General features: G+C 49.0%; 1 protein-coding gene across 1 annotated transcript in view; it reads left to right on the top strand.

Moving 5' to 3' along the window:
- Positions 1-21,887: 21,887 nt before the first annotated feature.
- Positions 21,888-22,369, top strand: part of ZDHHC20 (zinc finger DHHC-type palmitoyltransferase 20) — a 149,134-nt gene continuing 148,652 nt past the window's right edge. The window contains exon 1 of the mRNA XM_063951664.1: positions 21,888-22,079. Within this exon, the coding sequence (XP_063807734.1) occupies positions 21,962-22,079 (118 nt within the window). The 5' untranslated portion in view covers positions 21,888-21,961. The remainder of the gene's footprint in view (positions 22,080-22,369) is intronic.

Raw genomic sequence — 22,369 nt, 5'->3', positions numbered from 1 at the left:
TGCAGTCGTACCCCAGTGCCCTCGGCATTTCCAGCTGCCAGTTCACTGTTCCAGCTTCGGTGTATTCAGCGGCCGGTAACCTTCCTGTGTTCCAGTCATCCGTGCTTCTAGGAATCAGCGTCTCAAGTCTCCGTTCACAAGTTCCATAGTCCAACAGTGTCTCAAACCCCTGCACTTCAATTCCTCACTTCATCAGCGTCTCAGTCTCCGTTCTCAAGTTCTACAGATCCACAGCGTCAGAAACCCCTGCACTTCAATTCCTCACTTCATCAGCGTCTCAGTCTCCGTTCACAAGTTCTACAGATCCACAGCGTCAAAAACCCCTTCATTTCAAATCCTCACGTCATCAGCGTCTCAGTCTCCGTTCACAAGTTCTACAGATCCACAGCGTCTAAAACCCCTGCACTCCAATCCTTCACATCCTCAGCGTCTCAGTCTCCATTCACAAGTTCTACAAACTCAAAGCGTCTGAAACCCCTGCACTTCAGTTTCTCACATCATCAGCGTCTCTGTCACCATTCACAAGTTCTTCAACCATCTACATTAATAATCATTATTCATAAGGTCCACAGGTTATCAGTGACTTTCAACATCACCCACAGTTTTCTCAATTACCAGCATTCTCATCACTGCTCACTTAACCCTCCAGTGGGTCTTGACTTTCCCTTCATTTATTCCGTTGGCATTTGACTTTAAGTTGTTTTCTTTTGCAATAAAGCTCTTTCTTATTTCATCGAACTCCACTGTCAGCGTCCTGTATGAGGAGATCCTATATCAGGCCCTCCCTTCTCCAACTCAGTTGTGGTTCCTCTTCCCAACCATCGGAAGAATCCCCGAGTTCACAACACCCTCAGTCTAGGCCAGTGACAGTATACTCAGGCCCCATGGACCCGGGGAATCGGAACCCAGAGGCAAGCGCCATGCAGGACCTAGTTTCCCGAGTGCAGAGTCAGAAGGCAGCACAGAATCAGGTGATGCATTATCTCCAGGAATTATCTGGTCGGCTGGATCAAATTCAGACTTCACTGGCTTCGGTGGTTCCAGCTCCAGTTCCAGTATCCGCTCCAGTAGTTGTCTCTGGCAATGTTTCCTCCTTGTCCGGAACCAGGTCATGCCTTCAGCTTCCCACTCCTCCTCGTTATAACGGGAACCCAAAGAATTGCCGTGGATTCCTCAATCAGTGTGAGGTACATTTCGAACTCCTCTCACACAACTTCCCTACTGATCGGTCTAAAGTGGCATACATTATCTCACTACTTGAAGGTTCAGCGTTGGAGTGGGTGTCACCGTTATGGGAGCATTCTGATCCGTTAGTTTCCAGTTATACCAACTTCTTGGCCTCGTTCCGAAGGATCTTTGATGAGCCTGGCAGGACGACTGCTGCCTCAGCTGACTTGCTCCGAGTTCGACAAGGCTCTCGTACTGTGGGACAGTATGTAATTCACTTTCAAACTATAGCTTCTGAACTGAGCTGGAATAATGATGCCCTTCGGGCTGCTTTCTGGAACGGGCTCTCGGATCGTTTAAAAGACGAATTGATTACTAGAGATTTGCCAGATTCCTTGGAACAGTTGACCTCACTCTGTGTAAAGGTGGATCTTCGTATGCAGGAACGAGCTGGTGAACGTAGTCGGTCTGACCGGTCGAAGCTCCGATCTCTTCCTTCTAAGCAGACAGTTAATTCCAGTCCAGACGAACCCATGCAGATTAATCGGTCTCGGCTATCCCCAGAAGAGCGCCAGCGTCGGCATGAGGGTAGACTTTGCCTCTACTGTGGAGCCGCGGATCATTTCCTCAAGTCTTGCAAGTCTCGCCCGGGAAACGGGCAGTCCTAGCCTGTTCCGGAGAAGTCAAGCTAGGAGTGGTTTCTCAATCTTCTCCGGCAGTGGATTGTTTACTTTCAGTGTCTTTGTTTTCTGAATCAGAAGTCAAAACCGTTAAGGCTCTGTTGGACTCAGGAGCTGCGGGGAACTTTATTTCTCTTTCCTGCACCCAGAGTTTGGGCTTGACGTTACAGTCGGTCGAACGACCTATTACGATAACTGCTATTAACGGTGTCCAAATTCCTAATGCTTTGATTACAAGTCAGACCATGCCAATTAAGCTGCAAGTGGGAGCTTTGCACCAGGAACTGGTGTTCCTTGTGATTCAGGAGATGTCTCACGATCTCGTCCTTGGTCTTCCCTGGCTCAAGCTTCACAACCCTCATGTCGACTGGAGGTCGACACAAATAATTTCTTGGAGTCCTTTCTGTCACTCGAATTGTCTTACTCCTGTCTTTCCACTTCGTGCATCGGTTAAGTCGGACGTGGAATCTATTCCAGAGGCTTATCGAGAGTTTACAGATGTCTTCTCGGAACAGGCGGCCGATAAATTACCTCCGCATAGACCCTGGGATTGTCCTATTGAGCTTATTCCGGGGAAAATGCCACCTCGAGGTCGTACCTATCCTTTGTCAGTTCCTGAGACTCAAGCCATGACAGAATATATTAAGTCTAATCTGCAGAAGGGATTCATCCGACCCTCCACTTCCCCAGCGGGAGCAGACTTCTTCTTTGTGAAGAAAAAAGATGGAGGCCTGAGGCCATGTATCGATTATCGTGGTCTAAATTAAGTCACCATTAAGAACAAGTATCCTCTGCCGCTCATCACAGAGCTTTTTGATAGAGTTCGTGGAGCTCGAGTCTTTACTAAGCTCGACTTAAGGGGAGCATATAACTTAATACGTATCCGACAAGGGGACGAATGGAAGACGGCCTTCAATACTACGGACGGGCATTATGAGTACCTGGTAATGCCGTTTGGCCTCAGCAACGCCCCCGCCGTCTTCCAGGGATTCATTAATGAAGTTTTCCGGGACATGTTGTACCTGAATGTGGTGGTATATTTGGACGACATCCTGATATTTTCGAAGAATCTCTCGGAGCACAGATTACAAGTTAAGGAAGTACTCCTTCGGTTGCGTGAGAACCATCTTTATGGCAAAATTTCCAAGTGCACCTTTGAGGTCCCATCTATTCCATTTTTGGGCTACATTATTTCTGGAACAGAGTTGCGTATGGATCCGGAGAAACTTTGTGCCATTCGGGACTGGACTCAACCTCTTTCCCTGAAAGCAGTGCAACGATTTCTAGGATTCGCAAATTACTACCGGAAATTTATAAGGGGTTTCTCTACTATTACTTCCCTAACCAAGAAAGGGGCTGACCCAAGCCTTTGGTCCTCTGAAGCGGTAGCAGCGTTCGCACAGCTGAAGGCAGCCTTTACGTCCGCCCCGGTACTTCAGCAGCCAGATTTCCTAAAACCATTTTTCCTGGAGGTTGATGCTTCTACGGTAGGCATAGGTGCCGTACTTTCGCAGTACGCCTCAGACGGGAAGTTACATCCGTGTGGTTTCCATTCTCGCAAGTTCTCCCCTGCTGAATTGAATTACACCATTGGAGACAAAGAGCTGCTGGCAATTAAATCTGCCTTAGAAGAATGGAGATATCTTCTGGAGGGTGCTAAACACTTAATTACAATTTTTACGGATCACAAGAATTTACTGTATCTCAAGACGGCCCAGTGCTTCAATCCCCGTCAAGCAAGATGGGCACTCTTCTTTGCTAGATTTCCGTTTATCATTAAGTACCGGGCTGGAACTCTTAACACCAAAGCGGATGCCCTATCCCGTTCCGTAATGGCATCGGATGAGGAGAATACAGTCGAAAAAGCATTGATCCTCAGTCCCGTCTCTATCTCTGCGGCTCCCACCGAGTTGGGTCCTCCTCCTGGAAGAATGTCTGTGCCAGCTAAGTTTCGACCAAGACTGTTGCAGTGGGCTCACATTTCCAAGTTTTCTGGCCATCCGGGAGTTCAAAAGATGTGGGAATTTCTGCGAAAATCTTACTGGTGGGACACTATGAAGAAGGACGTCCGAGAGTATGTCAACTCGTGTCCTCAATGTGCTCAGCACAAAACTCTACATCTGCCGCCTGCGGGATTCTTGCACCCATTGTCCATTCCTAAAAGGCCTTGGACCCATATCTCTATGGACTTTGTTACTGAACTGCCTCTCTCCAAGGGTCATAACACCGTTTGGGTGATTATCGACCGATTCTCTAAGATGGCACATTTTGTTCCGTTGACCGTATTACCATCAGCTTCTAAGTTGGCTTTGTTATTTATTCGGGAGCACTTCCGCCTGCACGGGTTACCTCTAGAAATAGTCTCGGATCGAGGGGTACAGTTTACGGCAAGATTCTGGATAGCCCTCTGCTCGGCTCTACAAATAAAACTCAAGTTCTCACCTGCTTATCATCCACAGACCAATGGGCAAACTGAACGCGTCAATCAAGATTTAGAGACTTTTCTCCGTGTTTATCTCTCTCCTTCACAAGATAACTGGGTGGAGTTGTTGCCTTGGGCCGAGTTCGCCCATAACCATCTATATCACTCTTCGTCTGGTGAGTCTCCATTTTTTATTAATTACGGATTTCATCCCCAAGTTCCGGAATTACCCATTTGTCCTCCGGAGGAAGTTCCTGCTGCAGCCTCTACTCTCCGGCATTTCAGCCAAATCTGGAATCGAGTTCATGCCAATCTCAAGAGAGTTTCCGGTCGCTATAAGTTCTTTGCAGATAGGAAACGACGGGCAGCTCCTCAATACAAGGTTGGTGACAGGGTATGGCTCTCTACCCGCAATCTTCGTTTAAAGGTGCCCACTATGAAGTTTGCTCCAAGGTTCATCGGTCCTTATCCCGTGTTACAAGTCTTGAATCCGGTTGTCTGCAAATTGGGGTTGCCTTCCCATCTCCGGATACCAAATGCCTTCCATGTCTCTCTTCTTCGGCCTCTTGTTTTGAACCGGTTTCATTCCAAGTCCCCAAGGCCAACCTCTGCAGAGGCTGAGGAGGGTACGGACTTCGAGATCAAAGCTATTCTTGATTCCCGCTATCTTCACAAGACTCTACAGTATTTGGTGGAATGGAAAGGTTTTGGCCCCGAGGAAAGGAGCTGGGTCAAAGCTACTGAAGTTTCGGCTCCTCGACTGGTGCGGTTGTTCCATTCCAGACATCCAACAAAACCTGGATGGTGTCCAGGGGCCACTCCTGGAGGAGGGGGTACTGTCACACACCAGAGGCGGCGTTCGCCGTGCTTACCCCTGCGTGTCTGCTGGTCGGTGTTGCGGCCTCTGCCTACGGTGGGCCACGGGCTCCGGCGTCTGGTTGGCGCGGCTACCGGCGGTTCTCCGGGGCATGGGCGCCGCCATGACACCCGGCATCACGTGGACGGGGGGCAGGTGACGTCATCAGACTACTCTGCCAATCCAGCGCTGGCGGGAGATTCAAAGTCAGACGCCAGACAGAGCTTCAGTGCCTGAGTATCGTCTTTCCCTGACGTAGATGCCAGTGCTCCTGTTCCCGGCAAGGATTCCTGCAGTCGTACCCCAGTGCCCTCGGCATTTCCAGCTGCCAGTTCACTGTTCCAGCTTCGGTGTATTCAGCGGCCGGTAACCTTCCTGTGTTCCAGTCATCCGTGCTTCTAGGAATCAGCGTCTCAAGTCTCCGTTCACAAGTTCCATAGTCCAACAGCGTCTCAAACCCCTGCACTTCAATTCCTCACTTCATCAGCGTCTCAGTCTCCGTTCTCAAGTTCTACAGATCCACAGCGTCAGAAACCCCTGCACTTCAATTCCTCACTTCATCAGCGTTTCAGTCTCCGTTCACAAGTTCTACAGATCCACAGTGTCTAAAACCCCTGCACTCCAATCCTTCACATCCTCAGCGTCTCAGTCTCCATTCACAAGTTCTACAAACTCAAAGCGTCTGAAACCCCTGCACTTCAGTTTCTCACATCATCAGCGTCTCTGTCACCATTCACAAGTTCTTCAACCATCTACATTAATAATCATCATTCATAAGGTCCACAGGTTATCAGTGACTTTCAACATCACCCACAGTTTTCTCAATTACCAGCATTCTCATCACTGCTCACTTAACCCTCCAGTGAGTCTGGACTTTCACTTCATTTATTCCGTTGGCATTTGACTTTAAGTTGTTTTCTTTTGCAATAAAGCTCTTTCTTATTTCATCGAACTCCACTGTCAGCGTCCTGTATGAGGAGATCCTATATCAGGCCCTCCCTTCTCCAACTCAGTTGTGGTTCCTCTTCCCAACCATCGGAAGAATCCCCGAGTTCACAACACCCTCAGTCTAGGCCAGTGACATAAATACTTTGTTCTTTACATAGTTGAATGTGCTGACAACAAAATAACACAAAAATTATCAATGGAAATCAAATTTATTAACCCATGGAGGTCTGGATTTGGAGTCACACTCAAAATTAAAGTGGAAAAACACACTACAGGCTGATCCAGCTTTGATGTAATGTCCTTAAAACAAGTCAAAATGAGGCTCAGTAGTGTGTGTGGCCTCCACGTGCCTGTATGACCTCCCTACAACCCACACAAGTGGTTCAGGTAGTGCAGCTCATCCAGGATGGCACATCAATGTGAGCTGTGGCAAGAAGGTTTGCTGCGTCTGTCAGCGTAGCGTCCAGAGGATTGAGGCGCTACCAGGAGACAGGCCAGTACATCAGGAGACATGGAGGAGGGCAACAACCCAGCAGCAGGACCGCTACCTCCGCCTTTGTGCAAGGAGGAACAGGAGGAGCACTGCCAGAGCCCTGCAAAATGACCCCCAGCAAGCTACAAATGTGCATGTGTCTACTCAAACGATCAGAAACAGACTCCATGAGGGTGGAATGAGGTCCCGACGTCCACAGGTGGGGGTTGTGCTTACAGCCCAACACCGTGCAGGACGTTTGGCATTTGCCGGAGAACACCAAGATTGGCAAATTCGCCACTGGCGCCCTGAGCTCTTCACAGATGAAAGCAGGTTCTCACTGAGCACGTGACAGAGTCTTGAGACGCCAAGGAGAACGTTCTGCTGCCTGCAACATCCTCCAGCATGACCCGTTTGGCAGTGGGTCAGTAATGGTGTGGGGTGGCATTTCTTTGGGGGGGCCGCACAGCCCTCCATGTGCTCGCCAGAGGTAGCCTGACTGCCATTACGTACCGAGATGAGATCCTCAGGCCCCTTGTGAGACCATATGCTGGTGCGGTTGGCCCTGGGTTCCTCCTAATGCAAGACAATGCTAGTCCTCATGTGGTTGGAGTGTGTCAGCAGTTCCTGCAAGACAAAGGCATTGATGCTATGGACTGGCCCGCCCGTTCCCCAGACCTGAATCCACTTGAGCACATCTGGGACATCATGTCTCGCTCCATCCACCAATATCACGTTGCACCACAGACTGTCCAGGAGTTGGCGGATGCTTTAGTCCAGGTCTGGGAGGAGATCCCTCAGGAGACCATCCGCCACCTCATCATGAGCATGCCGAGGCATTGTAAGGAGGTCATACAGGCACGTGGAGGCCACACACACTACTGAGCCTCATTTGAACTTGTTTTAAGGACATTATATCAAAGTTGGATCAGCCTCTAGTGTGTTTTTCCACTTTAATTTTGAGTGTGACTCCAAATCCAGACCTCCATGGGTTAATAAATTTGATTTCCATTGATAATTTTTGTGTGATTTTGTTGTCAGCACATTCAACTATGTAAAGAACAAAGTATTTAATAAGAATATTTCATTCATTCAGATCTAGGATGTGTTATTTTAGTGATCCCTTTCTTTTTTTTGAGCTGTGTATATTATTTTTTTATCATAGCAGCACTGTCACCGCTGTTTATATGCTCCCCTGCTCTATAAAACCCCCTGGTACCAGTACAATTGGTGATTCAGTGGGTTCTGTGGAGGATCAGCTTCAGCATGCAGCCTGGCAGTCAGCAGCAAATGTTGCCTTTCAGCCTCTGGTCCCGCTCTCCGGGAAGCCCCGCACTCTCAATGGCGCGCGGTGCCTTACATATACTGTAAAAATAAGAATTTACTCACCGGTAATTCTATTTCTCGTAGTCCGTAGTGGATGCTGAGACTCTGTAAGGACCATGGGGAATAGCGGCTCCGCAGGAGACTGGGCACAACTAAAAGAAAGCTTTAGACTAACTGGTGTGCACTGGCTCTTCCCACTATGACCCTCCTCCAGACTTCAGTTAGGATACTGTGCCCGGAAGAGCTGACACAATAAGGAAGGATTTTGAATCCCGGGTAAGACTCATACCAGCCACACCAATCACACCGTATAACTCGTGATACAATACCCAGTTAACAGTATGATAACAACTGAGCCTCTAAACAGATGGCTCAACAATAACCCTTTAGTTAAACAATAACTATATACAAGTATGGCAGACAATCCGCACTTGGGATGGGCGCCCAGCATCCACTACGGACTACGAGAAATAGAATTACCGGTGAGTAAATTCTTATTTTCTCTGACGTCCTAAGTGGATGCTGGGACTCCATAAGGACCATGGGGATTATACCAAAGCTCCCAAACGGGCGGGAGAGTGCGGATGACTCTGCAGCACCGAATGGGCAAACTCTAGGTCCTCCTCAGCCAGGGTGTCAAACTTGTAGAATTTAGCAAATGTGTTTGACCCCGACCAAGTAGCTGCTCGGCAAAGTTGTAGAGCCGAGACCCCTCGGGCAGCCGCCCAAGAGCCGCCCACCTTCCTCGTGGAATGGGCTTTCACTGATTTAGGATGCGGCAGTCCAGCCGCAGAATGTGCAAGCTGAATCGTACTACAGATCCAGCGAGCAATAGTCTGCTTTGAAGCAGGTGCACCCAACTTGTTGGGCGCATACAGGATAAATATCGAGTCAGTCTTTCTGACTCCAGCTGTCCTGGAAACATACATTTTCAGGGCCCTGACTACGTCCAACAACTTGGAAGCCTCCAAGTCTTTAGTAGCCGCAGGCACCACGATAGGTTGGTTCAGATGAAAGGCTGATACCACCTTAGGGAGAAATTGGGGACGAGTCCTCAATTCTGCCCTATCCATATGGAAAATCAGATAAGGGCTTTTACATGACAAAGCCGCCAATTCTGACACACGCCTGGCCGAAGCCAAGGCCAACAACATGACCAGTTTCCACGTGAGATACTTAAATTCCACGGTTTTAAGTGGCTCAAACCAATGTGACTTTAGGAAATCCAACACCACGTTGAGATCCCAAGGTGCCACTGGAGGCACAAAAGGGGGCTGAATATGCTGCACTCCCTTAACAAAAGTCTGAACTTCAGGTAGTGAAGCCAGTTCTCTCTGGAAGAAAATCGATAGAGCCGAAATCTGGACCTTAATGGAACCCAATTTTAGGCCCATAGTCACCCCTGACTGTAGGAAGTGCAGGAAACGGCCCAGCTGAAATTCCTCTGTTGGGGCCTTCCTGGCCTCACACCACGCAACATATTTTCGCCATATGCGGTGATAATGGTTTGCGGTTACTTCTTTCCTAGCTTTAATCAGCGTAGGAATGACTTCCTCCGGAATGCCCTTTTCCTTCAGGATCCGGTGTTCAACCGCCATGCTGTCAAACGCAGCCGCGGTAAGTCTTGGAACAGACAGGGCCCCTGCTGCAGCAGGTCCTGTCTGAGCGGCAGAGGCCATGGGTCCTCTGAGATCATTTCTTGAAGTTCCGGGTACCAAGCTCTTCTTGGCCAATCCGGAACAATGAGTATAGTTCTTACTCCTCTTCTCCTTATTATCCTCAGTACCTTTGGTATGAGAGGAAGAGGAGGGAACACATAAACCGACCGGTACACCCACGGTGTCACTAGAGCGTCCACAGCTATCGCCTGCGGGTCCCTTGACCTGGCGCAATATCTTTCTAGCTTTTTGTTTAGGCGGGACGCCATCATGTCCACCTGTGGCCTTTCCCAACGGTTTACAATCAGTTGGAAGACTTCTGGATGAAGTCCCCACTCTCCCGGGTGGAGGTCGTGCCTGCTGAGGAAGTCTGCTTCCCAGTTGTCCACTCCCGGAATGAACACTGCTGACAGTGCTAACACGTGATTTTCCGCCCATCGGAGAATCCTTGTGGCTTCTGCCATCGCCGTCCTGCTTCTCGTGCCGCCCTGTCGGTTTACATGGACGACTGCCGTGATGTTGTCTGACTGGATCAGTACCGGCTGGTTTTGAAGCAGGGGTTTTGCCTGACTTAGGGCATTGTAAATGGCCCTCAGTTCCAGAATATTTATGTGTAGGGAAGTCTCCTGACTTGACCATAGTCCTTGGAAGTTTCTTCCCTGTGTGACTGCCCCCCAGCCTCGAAGGCTGGCATCCGTGGTCACCAGGACCCAGTCCTGTATGCCGAATCTGCGGCCCTCTTGAAGATGAGCACTTTGCAGCCACCACAGTAGAGACACCCTGGTCCTTGGAGACAGGGTTATCAGCCGATGCATCTGAAGATGCGATCCGGACCACTTGTCCAACAGGTCCCACTGAAAGGTTCTTGCATGGAACCTGCCGAATGGAATTGCTTCGTAGGAAGCTACCATCTTTCCCAGGATCCGCGTGCAGTGATGCACCGACAGCTGTTTTGGTTTTAGGAGGCCTCTGACTAGAGATGACAGCTCCTTGGCCTTCTCCTCCGGGAGAAACACTTTTTTCTGTTCTGTGTCCAGAACCATCCCCAGGAACAGTAGACGTGTCGTAGGGACCAGCTGTGACTTTGGAATATTTAGAATCCAGCCGTGCTGTTGTAGCACCTCCCGAGATAGTGCTACCCCGACTAACAACTGCTCCCTGGACCTCGCCTTTATCAGGAGATCTTCCAAGTACGGGATAATTAAAACTCCCTTCTTTCGAAGGAGTATCATCATTTCGGCCATTACCTTGGTAAAGACCCTCGGAGCCGTGGAGAGACCGAACGGCAACGTCTGGAATTGGTAATGACAATCCTGTACCACAAATCTGAGGTACTCCTGGTGAGGATGGTAAATGGCGACATGCAGGTAAGCATCCTTGATGTCCAGTGATACCATGTAATCCCCCTCGTCCAGGCTTGCAATAACCGCCCTGAGCGATTCCATCTTGAACTTGAATTTTTTTATATATGTGTTCAAGGATTTCAAATTTAAAATGGGTCTCACCGAACCGTCCGGTTTCGGTACCACAAACATTGTGGAATAGTAACCCCGTCCTTGTTGAAGTAGGGGCACCTTTACTATCACCTGCTGGGAATACAGCTTGTGATTTGCCTCTATCACTGCCTCCCTGCCTGAGGGAGTTGTTGGCAAGGCAGATTTGAGGAAACGGCGGGGGGGAGACGTCTCGAATTCCAGCTTGTACCCCTGAGATACTACTTGAAAGATCCAGGGATCCACCCGTGAGCGAGCCCACTGATCGCTGAAATTTTTGAGACGGGCCCCCACCGTACCTGGCTCCGCCTGTGGAGCCCCAGCGTCATGCGGTGGACTTAGAGGAAGCGGGGGAGGACTTTTGCTCCTGGGAACTGGCTGTATGCTGCAGCTTTTTCCCTCTACCTCTGCCTCTGGGCAGAAAGGATGCGCCTCTAACCCGCTTGCCCTTATGGGGCCGAAATGAACGTTATGGTAAGAACTTACCGTTGATAACGTGATTTCTCTTATGTCCACAGGTATCCACAGGATAACATTGGGATATTGTCGAGCGACAGCGAAAATGGCACCAACACGGTCACGAGCTTTCTGGCCTCCCAGGATGCATTGGGGCCTCCACTATATAGTCCCGCCCACTGATTCAGTCAGATCAGTTCTTTCCACAGCGATTATAGGCAGGAACATTAGGTAGAGACCTGTACAGGCGATAAGAACACACATGCACACCCTTCCATACAAGAAGGAAGAGGTTTTTAGTGTTTGTCTAGATCCTCAAATCAGATGCGTCCGGGTGGGATCCTTGTGGATACCTGTGGACATAAGAGAAATCACGTTATCAACGGTAAGTTCTTACCATAACGTTCATTTCTCTGGCTGGGTCCACAGGATTATCCACAGGATAACATTGGGATTCCCAAAGCCATTTTAGTGGTGGGGACGCTCCTGATTGCACAGGAGGACCTTTCGCCCGAAGTCTGCGTCATGAGAGGCAAAAGTATCCAAGGCATAATGTCTGATGAATGTGTTTATGGAAGACCATGTGGCTGCCTTACATATCTGTTCTGCTGATGCACCCTGTTGTGCTGCCCAAGAAGGACCTACCTTACGTGTAGAGTGTGCAGAGACATTAGCCGGAATAGGGAGATCTGCATGAGAATAAGCTTCAGATATTACCATTCGGAGCCATCTCGCCAGCGTCTGTTTACTAGCAGGCCAACCTCTCCTATGGAATCCGTAGAGGATGAAGAGGGAATCTGTTTTCCTGATGGCACTAGTACCATCTATGTAGATTTTTAAAGACCGGACCACGTCCAGTGACGCTTCTCCCGCAGATAGTCCCGATACCTGAAAAGCTGGGACTACAATCTCTTCATTCAGGTGAAACTTTGACACCACCTTTGGAAGATAACTAGATCTCGTTCTGAGAACTGCTCTGTCTGGAAAAAAACTTAGGAAAGGAGACTTACACGATAATGCTCCTAAATCTGACACTCTTCTGGCTGACGCCATTGCCAGTAAAAAAAGAACTTTAACCGTTAACCACTTAAGATCTGCTCTCTCAAGTGGTTCAAACAAAGGACCCTGGAGAAATTTAAGAACTAAATTCAAATCCCAGGGAGCTGCAGGAGGAACAAATGGAGGTTGAATATGTACTACTCCTTGGAAAAAAGTACGTACATCCTGTAGGTCAGCAATCTTCTGCTGAAACCATACAGTCAACGCTGAGACTTGCACCCTCAAGGAAGCAACCTTCAACCCCTTATCCAATCCTGCCTGCAGAAAATCCAAAATTCTAGCTACTTTAAAGGCTCTTGGATTGTAATTTTTTCCAGAACACCAATGAATATAGGCTTGCCATATTCTATGATATACACGGGCCGAAGAAGGCTTTCTTGCTCTAAGCATGGTTTGGATTACTTGCTTTGAAAATCCTTTAGCCTCTAAGATAGAGGTTTCAACAGCCACGCCGTCAAAGACAGGCGATCCAGATGACTGTGACAACAAGGACCCTGCATTAACAGATCTGAACGTTGAGGGAGCAGTATCGGTGCTTCCACGGACATTCTCCACAGATCTGTGTACCAATGCCTTCTTGGCCAAGCTGGAGCTATTAGAATGATTGCTTCTTTTGCCTGTTTTATCTTTCTCACTACTCTGGGTAACAGAGATATTGGAGGGAACAGATATGCCAGCTGAAACCTCCATTCTACTGACAGTGCGTCTACCAGGACTGCTCCTGGGTCCCTTGTTCTTGATCCGTACCTCGGAACTTTGTTGTTTAGATGAGACGCCATAAGGTCTATCTCCGGTAGACCCCATCTGTTCACCAGTGTTTGAAACACTTCTGGGTGTAGTGCCCATTCGGTTTCCTGAATGGTGTGCCGACTGAGAAAATCCGCTTCCCAATTTAGTACACCCGGGACAAATACTGCTGACAACGCTGGGAGATGGAGTTCTGCCCACTTTAGAATGGGAGTTACTTCCTCCATCAGACTCTTGCTGTGAGTCCCTCCTTGATGATTTAGGTATGCTACTGCCGTCGCATTGTCTGAGTGGATCTGGACTGGTCTTCCTTGTAGATTGTCCTTTGCCTGAACTAGGGCCAAGTAAATGGCTCTTATTTCTAACAGATTTATCGGCAGGCGACTTTCCCTTGCGGTCCATTTTCCCTGGAACCATAGGCTTCCGAGTACCGCCCCCCCAACCTTGCAGGCTGGCATCTGTCGTCAGGACTTGCCACTCTTTTATCCAAAAGGGTCTCCCCTTGTTTAAATGGTCTGTCTGTAGCCACCATGCTAGAGACCTTTTTACATTTACTGGAATCTTTATCATCTGCTTCTTTATTGTTTGATGATTTCCGTTCCATTTTGTCAAAATGAGATGCTGCAATGGTCTGGAGTGGAATTGCGCATATTCCACCATGTCGAACGTTGATACCATCAGACCCAACAGCCGCATTGCTGCATGGACTGACATTGTCTGGGCTTGCAACGCTTCCTGAGCCATGACCTGCACCTTGACTATTTTCTTCTCTGGTAAGAGAACTCTCTGTAGGTCTGAATCCAATATGGCTCCCAAATGAACCATCCGCTGTGATGGATTCAGGGACGACTTCTCCCAATTTATGAGCCACCCGTGTCTCTGTAAACAAACTATCGTCTGTTGGAGATGGCTCAACAGTAAATCTTGCGACTGTGCTAAGATTAATAGGTCGTCTAGGTATGGGAATATCCTTATCCCTTGTTTGCGCAGACAAGCTGCCATAACCACCATGATCTTGGTAAACACCCTGGGTGCTGTAGCTAGCCCGAAGGGCAGAGCTTGGAACTGGAAGTGTTCCTTGAGGATGGCAAACCTGAGGTAACACTGATGTGATAGTGCTATAGGCACATGTAGGTAAGCATCCCGCACATCCAGAGATACCATATAGTCTCCCGGTTCCATAGCCAACATTATGGAGCGTAACGTCTCCATGTGGAACTTCGGGATCCATATGTAATTGTTCAACATCTTCAGATTTAGAATTGGTCGATATGACCCATTTGGTTTCTGGATTAGAAACAGATTGGAGTAATACCCCTGTCCCTTTTGTGATGGAGGTACTGGGACAATCACACCTGACTGCAGTAATTTTTGGACTGCTTCTTGCAGGGCATTGGCCTTCGACTCTATACGAGACGGGCTGGTGCAAAAAAATCTTTGAGGAGGCTGCCTCCTGAATGGGAACCAATACCCCTGAGATACTACCTTCTGCACCCAGGCATCTGTTGTTGACTGTTGCCATGTGTGTGCAAATTTCAGGAGTCGGCCCCCAACCCTGGAATCCTCCAGGCGGAGGCCCGTCTCTTCAGGCTGAGGGCTTTTGTTCAGGTTTGGAAGCTGGCTTTTTGCTAGCCCACTGCTTCTTACCCCTGGATTTAAACTGGGGTTGTTTAGGCTCCTCTTTACCTTTCGCTTTGCTTTGCCAGCGAAATTTTAAACCCTTGGACTTAGGGTTGTAGGTAGACGGAAATCTGACCTTCTTCGATTCAGCCTCTGACTCTAGGATATCCGATAAAGGTTTTCCAAATAATATATTACCCATGAAAGGCAATGCTTCCAATTCCTTCTTGGACTCCGCATCTGCCTTCCAGGTCCGTAGCCAGACTGCTCTGCGAGCGACTACTGCCAGGGCTGAAGCTTTAGAAGCAACAGTGCCTACATCAATGGCTGCTTCTTCTAAATACTGGGCAGATTGTCTTAAACGGCAAAGACGATCCTCTTGCTCCCTAGTAGGAGAGGGGATGTCATTCTCTAGTTCCTCTATCCATTCGCCCATTGCCTTTGCTACCCAGGCCGAAGCCATAGCAGGTCTTACCACTGCACCCACAAGAGAAAAAATATTTTTCAATAGGCTCTCTACCCTCCTGTCTGTGACATCATTCAAGGAGGTAGATGACAGTGGCAAAGCAGATTTGTGCACGAGTCGCAGAACATGTGCATCTACTTTTGGAGGAACTTCTCTCTTCGAACAATCTCCAGCAGGAAATGGATAATAAGAATCCCATCTCCTAGGAATCTTATACTTTTTACCGGGCGCTGCCCAAGACTCATCCATCATTTCCGTCAACTCCTCTGATGCTGGAAATTCAGCTTTCACTGACTTTGTTCGTTTGAATACAGGTGCTTTTGCTTTTAACGCTGTCTTGGCTGGTTCTTCCAGAGAAAGCACAGCCTTTACTGCATTAATGAGTTCAGCTACATCATCTGAACCAAAGCTCTGCGACTGATCATCATACGGAGTTGAATCTATTGTTTCCGCATCATCATCCGATGTATCCTCTTGTGTAGTCTGCCATACAGACGTATCTGTCTTAGTCTTACCTACCCCTTGGTTGCTTGTAGAGGCTACTGGAACCAAACCATAGGAAGGGAGCTGCATGTATGGGTTCATAGTGTAACCTAACCCCTGAGGTGGTGCTACTGGAGCTAACCTGTCCGCTATTGAAGACAGAGTCTTTGCGAACATATTCCATGGTGGCTCTACTGGAGGTTGAACTAACTCCTGTTTTTTACTTCGCTGAAAAGCGAAACAGTTTGCACACAAACCCTCATAAGTGACCAATTGAATCATATCAATTACCCCTGACTTACAAGATAAGCATGTTAGGGCTGTAGGAGTGCTTGACAAATTCTCCTCATCACTTTTGCCGCTCACAGACATTTTTTCTGATATTGACGACACAATTTTGTGACTGAACCACACCCTATAATCAGTATATAGAGGTGAAATCAATCTGACCACAGTGCACCTGATTTGAGGGTCAGAACAGGACTGACATTACACAGAAAAGTCAGCACACATACTAGCAGTCAGTCACATGTTAAAGCATTAGACATTGCCATATGAGAATACAACCTCCATAATAACTTATACATAAGTAGGAAATTTGTACTTCTGTTTAACTGGTTCTTTTTCAACATAACATGCAGAAAACACAGTAATATACAGGTCTCATATGCAATAGGTACTAAAAATTAACAGTGCACACTAAGAAGTAGAAGGAATTTTTAGTACTGTATACCCTGCCTCCAGGGAGCGGGATACAGGGAAACTCACCACACTTCCATATCCAAGCAAAGACGCTCGAAAGACGCTGAGTGGATTCAGACGCTACTGGTGTACACTGCCGCTCTTGGTAACTGATAACGGACACGGACGCTCACCAACGGACACGGACGCTGAGCGACTCCACGTGCATGCAGACACTAAAGGCCTGCGACTCGGTCTGGGCGGGTTTATATCCAGTGTACACAACCGCAGCGTCTAAGCTGCGACCGAGTACCCTCGTGGTAGCGTCTGAGCCGGAAGTGAGGTTATTCAGTTCATGAAACGAGAGACCCGCGGGAACTGGCCATGAACTCGGAGGAGGGACGGCCAGGAGAGCGTCTGAAACCCCCTGTTGACTTAAACTCCCAGGATCGCCGCCTCACCTAGTCCTGGCGCCTATGATCCCCGGAGCGTAGCGCTGTCACACTCGAGATGTTCGGCGCAACAACACGCTGTTTGTAGCCTCCACCAAATCAGCGTAGCTGTGTCCTGACCCCTCTAGTAAGAGGAAGTCCATATACTCACCGTCTCCCCATGCTCCGGCCACAGCCTGGTAACGTCTGCTGGACCTGCTAGAACATCCGACACAGACGCCCGTCGAGACAGCACTGTACCGCGAAGGTAAGCGTTGTTGCGACCCGGTGGGGAGTTGTTGGAGCGACTCTTTCTAATACATGTTTAAGACGCTGTTAAGAGAAGTCGCTCAAACAAAAACAGTAAGTCTATAAAAATAAAGTAATGAAAACTTGAGGCTGCTTTCACAGCAGCCCTGTGACCATGCGGCTTCCTGCCGCACCAAGCAAAAAACTGATCTGACTGAATCAGGGCGTGACTATATAGTGGAGGCCCCAATGCATCCTGGGAGGCCAGAAAGCTCGTGACCGTGTTGGTGCCATTTTCGCTGTCGCTCGACAATATCCCAATGTTATCCTGTGGATAATCCTGTGGACCCAGCCAGAGAAAGGACTGTACCTGATAATACGGTGCTTTCTTTGGCTGTGAGGGAACATGGGGTAAAAATGCAGACTTCCCAGCTGTTGCTGTGGAAACTAGGTCCGAGAGACCATCCCCGAACAACTCCTCACCTTTATAAGGCAAAACTTCCATGTGCCTTTTAGAATCAGCATCACCTGTCCACTGCCGAGTCCACAATCCTCTCCTGGCAGAAATGGACATTGCGTTTATTTTAGATGCCAGCCGGCAAATATCCCTTTGTGCATCTCTCATGTATAAGACTGCGTCTTTAATGTGCTCTACGGTTAGCAATATAGTGTCCCTGTCTAAGGTATCAATGTTTTCTGACAGGGAATCTGACCACGCAGCTGCAGCACTGCACATCCATGCTGAAGCAATAGCTGGTCTCAGTATAATACCTGTGTGTGTATATACAGACTTCAGGATAGCCTCCTGCTTTCTATCAGCAGGTTCCTTTAGGGCGGCCGTATCCGGAGACGGTAGTGCCACCTTCTTTGACAAGCGTGTGAGCGCTTTATCCACCCTAGGGGATGTTTCCCAACGTGACCTATCCTCTGGCGGGAAAGGGTACGTCATTAGTAATCTTTTAGAAATTACTAGTTTCTTATCGGGGGAAGCCCACGCTTCTTCACACACTTCATTTAACTCCGCAGATGGAGGAAAAACTACTGGTAGTTTTTTCTCTCCAAACATAATACCCTTTTTTGTGGTACCTGGGGTAACATCAGAAATGTGCAACACATTTTTCATAGCCTCAATCATGTAACGTGTGGCCCTATTGGAAGTTACATTAGAATCATCGTCGTCGACACTGGAGTCAGTATCCGTGTCGACATCTGTGTCTGCCATCTGAGGTAGCGGGCGTTTTAGAGCCCCTGATGGCTTTTGAGACGCCTGGGCAGGCACAGGCTGAGAAGCCGGCTGTCCCATATTCGGTATGTCGTCAAACCTTTTATGTAAGGAGTCGACACTGTCACGTAATTCCTTCCACATAACCATCCACTCAGGTGTCGGCCCCGCAGGGGGTGACATCACATTTATAGGCATCTGCTCCGCCTCCACATAAGCCTCCTCATCAAACATGTCGACACAGCCGTACCGACACACCGCACACACACCAGGAATGCTCTGACAGAGGACAGGACCCCACAAAGCCCTTTGGGGAGACAGAGAGAGTATGCCAGCACACACCAGAGCGCTATAATAATACAGGGATTAACTGAATTATTTCCCCTTATAGCTGCTATATAAGTTATACTGCGCCTAAATTTAGTGCCCCCCCTCTCTTTTTTACCCTTTGTAGCTTGATACTGCAGGGGAGAGCCAGGGAGCGATCCTTCCAGCGGAGCTGTGAGGGAAAAATGGCGCCAGTGTGCTGAGGGAGTTAGCCCCGCCCCTTTTTCGGCTGACTTTTCTCCCGCTTTTTTCAGGAATTCTGGCAGGGGTAATTTATCACATATATAGCCCTGGGACTATATATTGTGATGATTTGCCAGCCAAGGTGTTTATATTGCTGCTCAGGGCGCCCCCCCCCCCCAGCGATGATCCGGGCAGCTGGCTTCAGTCTGCGCAGCGTGACCTCAGACATCACGCTGCGCTGTTCGCACATCTGGGGGAGGGGGAGCCAGGAGTAGGGAGCTGGGCAGCGTCTGAGCCTCCTGAGGATGCTCAATGCTGCCTGGCAGTGAAAAAACAAGGGGGCTTTCTAATCCAGAAATCCCCGGGATTGGAAGCTCCAATACTGGGATTGAACCCCGGCCAATTTTAAGTCTAAATCCTGGGATCCCGAGATTGGCCACCCTAGTTGCAGCGCTGGCAATGGCGCCTTAACTTGGCCCAGTCCCACTTACGGCTACACTTTCTAGCAGCCAACTAAATTGATCCTAAAGCATTAATTCAGATCAGAAGTGGAGCAGTGTTTCTGGCTATTCTGTAGAAACAAACTTTGTTAGTAATCAGAATCAGCTTTATTGGCCAGGTATACTTGCGTATACTAGGAATTTGTCTTCGGTTTGCTATACAACAGCCAAGTAGGTAACAGATAAGCAGGTGTGGGTGGGGGCAAGTAAAGTCACACAGATAGGTATACTGTAGGGACACAAGTTAGTTACATGTACGTCTAGTCAGTCAATGTTCAGGAGTTCAGCAGGCAGACTGCTTGGGGAAAGAAACTTTTGAGGCTTCTGGTGGACCTGGCGGGTACAGCCGTGTAACGCCTGCCTGAAGGAAGCAAGTTAAACATGCTGTGGCCGGGGTGTAGCTGGTCTTTTACTATCTTCATTGCCCGCTTTTTAGCTCCGGACAGGTACAGGTCCTGGACTGAGGGAAGGTCGGCCCCGATGATCTTCTCTGCGGTTCTGACCACCTTTTGGAGCCTGCATCTGTCCCTCGCGCTGGCGGAGCTGTACCATACCAGTATCGATGAGCACAGTACCGACTCCACAATCGCGAAGTAGAAGAGGAGCAGAAGCTTCTGTGGGATGTTGAACTTCCTTAGTTGCCTGAGGAAGAACAACCTCTGCTGTGCTTTCCCGACAGTGGTGTCAGCGTAGGACCCCCATTTAAGGTCCCGGGAGATTGTGGTCCCTAGAAACTTGAAAGAGTCCACTAGTGATACCACACTGTCAGCAATCATTAGCGGAGGTGCACTAGATGACTTCTTCCTGAAGTCCACTATCATCTCGACAGTTTTGAGGGGGTTGAGCTCAAGGTTGTTGTGGATGCACCACTGGGCCAGCCGGTCTACTTCCCGTCTATAGGCCGATTCGTCCCCGTCCTTGATGAGGCCGATGACGGTGGTGTCATCGGCGAATTTGATGATCTTTGCTGATTGCACCTCTGAGGTATTTGTGTACAGGGAGAAGAGCAGGGGTGAGAGGACACAGCCCTGAGGGGCCCCTGTACTAATGGACCGCATAATGTAGTATGTTATCTAACCTGTAACTGTACTGTATTATATATACTATGTGTATGAACTGATATGTAAGGTACAGTATATATGGTTTTAAAGTTATCTAGTAAAGATAACTGTATGTGTGTTTTTGATATATGGTGGCCGATTATAAATCGGACGCAGTTGCAGCTGTCCTTGCATCTTCTGCCGCAGTCGTGCCTGTGACGTAATGCTAATGCAGCTACAAAGCCCTTCCCTGGTGTCCGTGAATCTGAATGTTAAAGGACAAAGATGCCCATTGTCAGCGTCCCTGTACACAACCACTTCCAACATCACTGCTGCATCCTACTCAGAATCAGGCCCATGGTTAGCAACCATCGATGTTTCCGTCTAATGGAGATGCTTTTTCCATCCGATACCCGGTTTTGTGCTGATTGCCAACCAATGGATGCTGCTTTCAGACTACCATCCGATGGCTCCCGGCTTGTATTCAGCTGTGGGTATCTGGAAGCGGTGTCCGCAGCATGGCTCATGTGTGCATGTGAAGCTTCAGCTTCTTTAGCTCATGCACAGAGTATAGCCATCGATGGTTTAGATGCAGTTAAGACATAACAGGCCTGATTCAGAGATGGACTGTCAATGTCGGATGTATTGGAGCAATTGTTTGCTACTGTGCATGTTCCTAACTCGCACGAACATGTGCCCCGGGTGTGTCCATGCGGAGTCGCGGTTGCAATTTCAGACGCACATATGGAAAAGTGTTTAGAAAATATTGCGGCCGTTCCTGTTGTTGACAGGTGCTGTCTTAGCGCACACAGTCATAGGAGTGCAGCAGGTGTGATAGCGACAGTGCTGTGTACACAGACGCTCATACAGGAGGCCATACATACATGGATGGTGAAACTGCACCTGCATAGGTGCAACCGATGGTAAGGCAAGGCTGAGGCTCCTTATACCCATCCCTATAGTAGAGGGGCTGTGAGTTCTTTCCTGGGTACCCCAAAGTGTAGCCAGTGGAACATAAATCTGGTAATGTATGGGAGCAATGAAATGACAGTCAGCCATGGGCCCCTAAACACTGGGAAGCAGAAGCAAATGGTCATTCATATAAACTAGTTAAATCCAATTGATTTAACCGATGTGAACGCCAGTGTGTGCGCACCCCAATGGCACGTGCTGCACAAGACTATACATAGAGATCAGTGATCCCGGCCACAGCAGCATTTCCGTGTAATTGGCCGCCGCTGTGCACCGTGCCATCCCCAGAACGGTTCCCGTTCCCCGGACGGGAGCGCCGCGAGCACCCATCACCCATCCTGTCAGGAGTCCCCGCCCCCCAGCTCCTCCTCTCCCCCATGACGTGGCGTCTGCGCTGACGTCGCAGTGTGGGCGCGGCCGAGCAATATTTACGCTGCCAGCCCCGCCCCCAACAGTGACAGCAGTAGCGGCAGCAGCAGCTCAGTGCCGGCTGCTCCGGGATCATGGCGCCGTCTCACGCCCTGCGGTGCTGCCAGCGAGTGGTGGGCTGGGTGCCGGTGCTCTTCATCACCATGGTAGTGTGCTGGTCCTACTACGCCTATGTGCTGGAGCTGTGTATCTGTAAGTACTGCGCTCCCTGCCGGCCCTACACTGACACCCGCCCCGGGTCACCCAGGCTGAGTGCACATGAGGTCGGGTGTGTGTGTATAGAAGGCTTCCGTATTACATGTATGTGTACAGTACAGGAGATCTGTGCTACATGTGTGTGTGGAACAGGATGTGTCTTACATATATGTTCATGCAATACAGGATATGTGTGTGTATTGCAGGTTGTATGTGCAACATGTCTGTGTGCAGGGTATATATTACATATGTGTGTGTGCAGTGCAGGTTATTTTTGTTACATACTG

Source organism: Pseudophryne corroboree, chromosome 2 (assembly GCF_028390025.1).
Source record: "Pseudophryne corroboree isolate aPseCor3 chromosome 2, aPseCor3.hap2, whole genome shotgun sequence".
Lineage (NCBI taxonomy): Eukaryota > Metazoa > Chordata > Amphibia > Anura > Myobatrachidae > Pseudophryne > Pseudophryne corroboree.
Note: the sequence above shows the minus strand (reverse complement) of the source record. Positions and strands in the feature narration are given on the sequence as shown.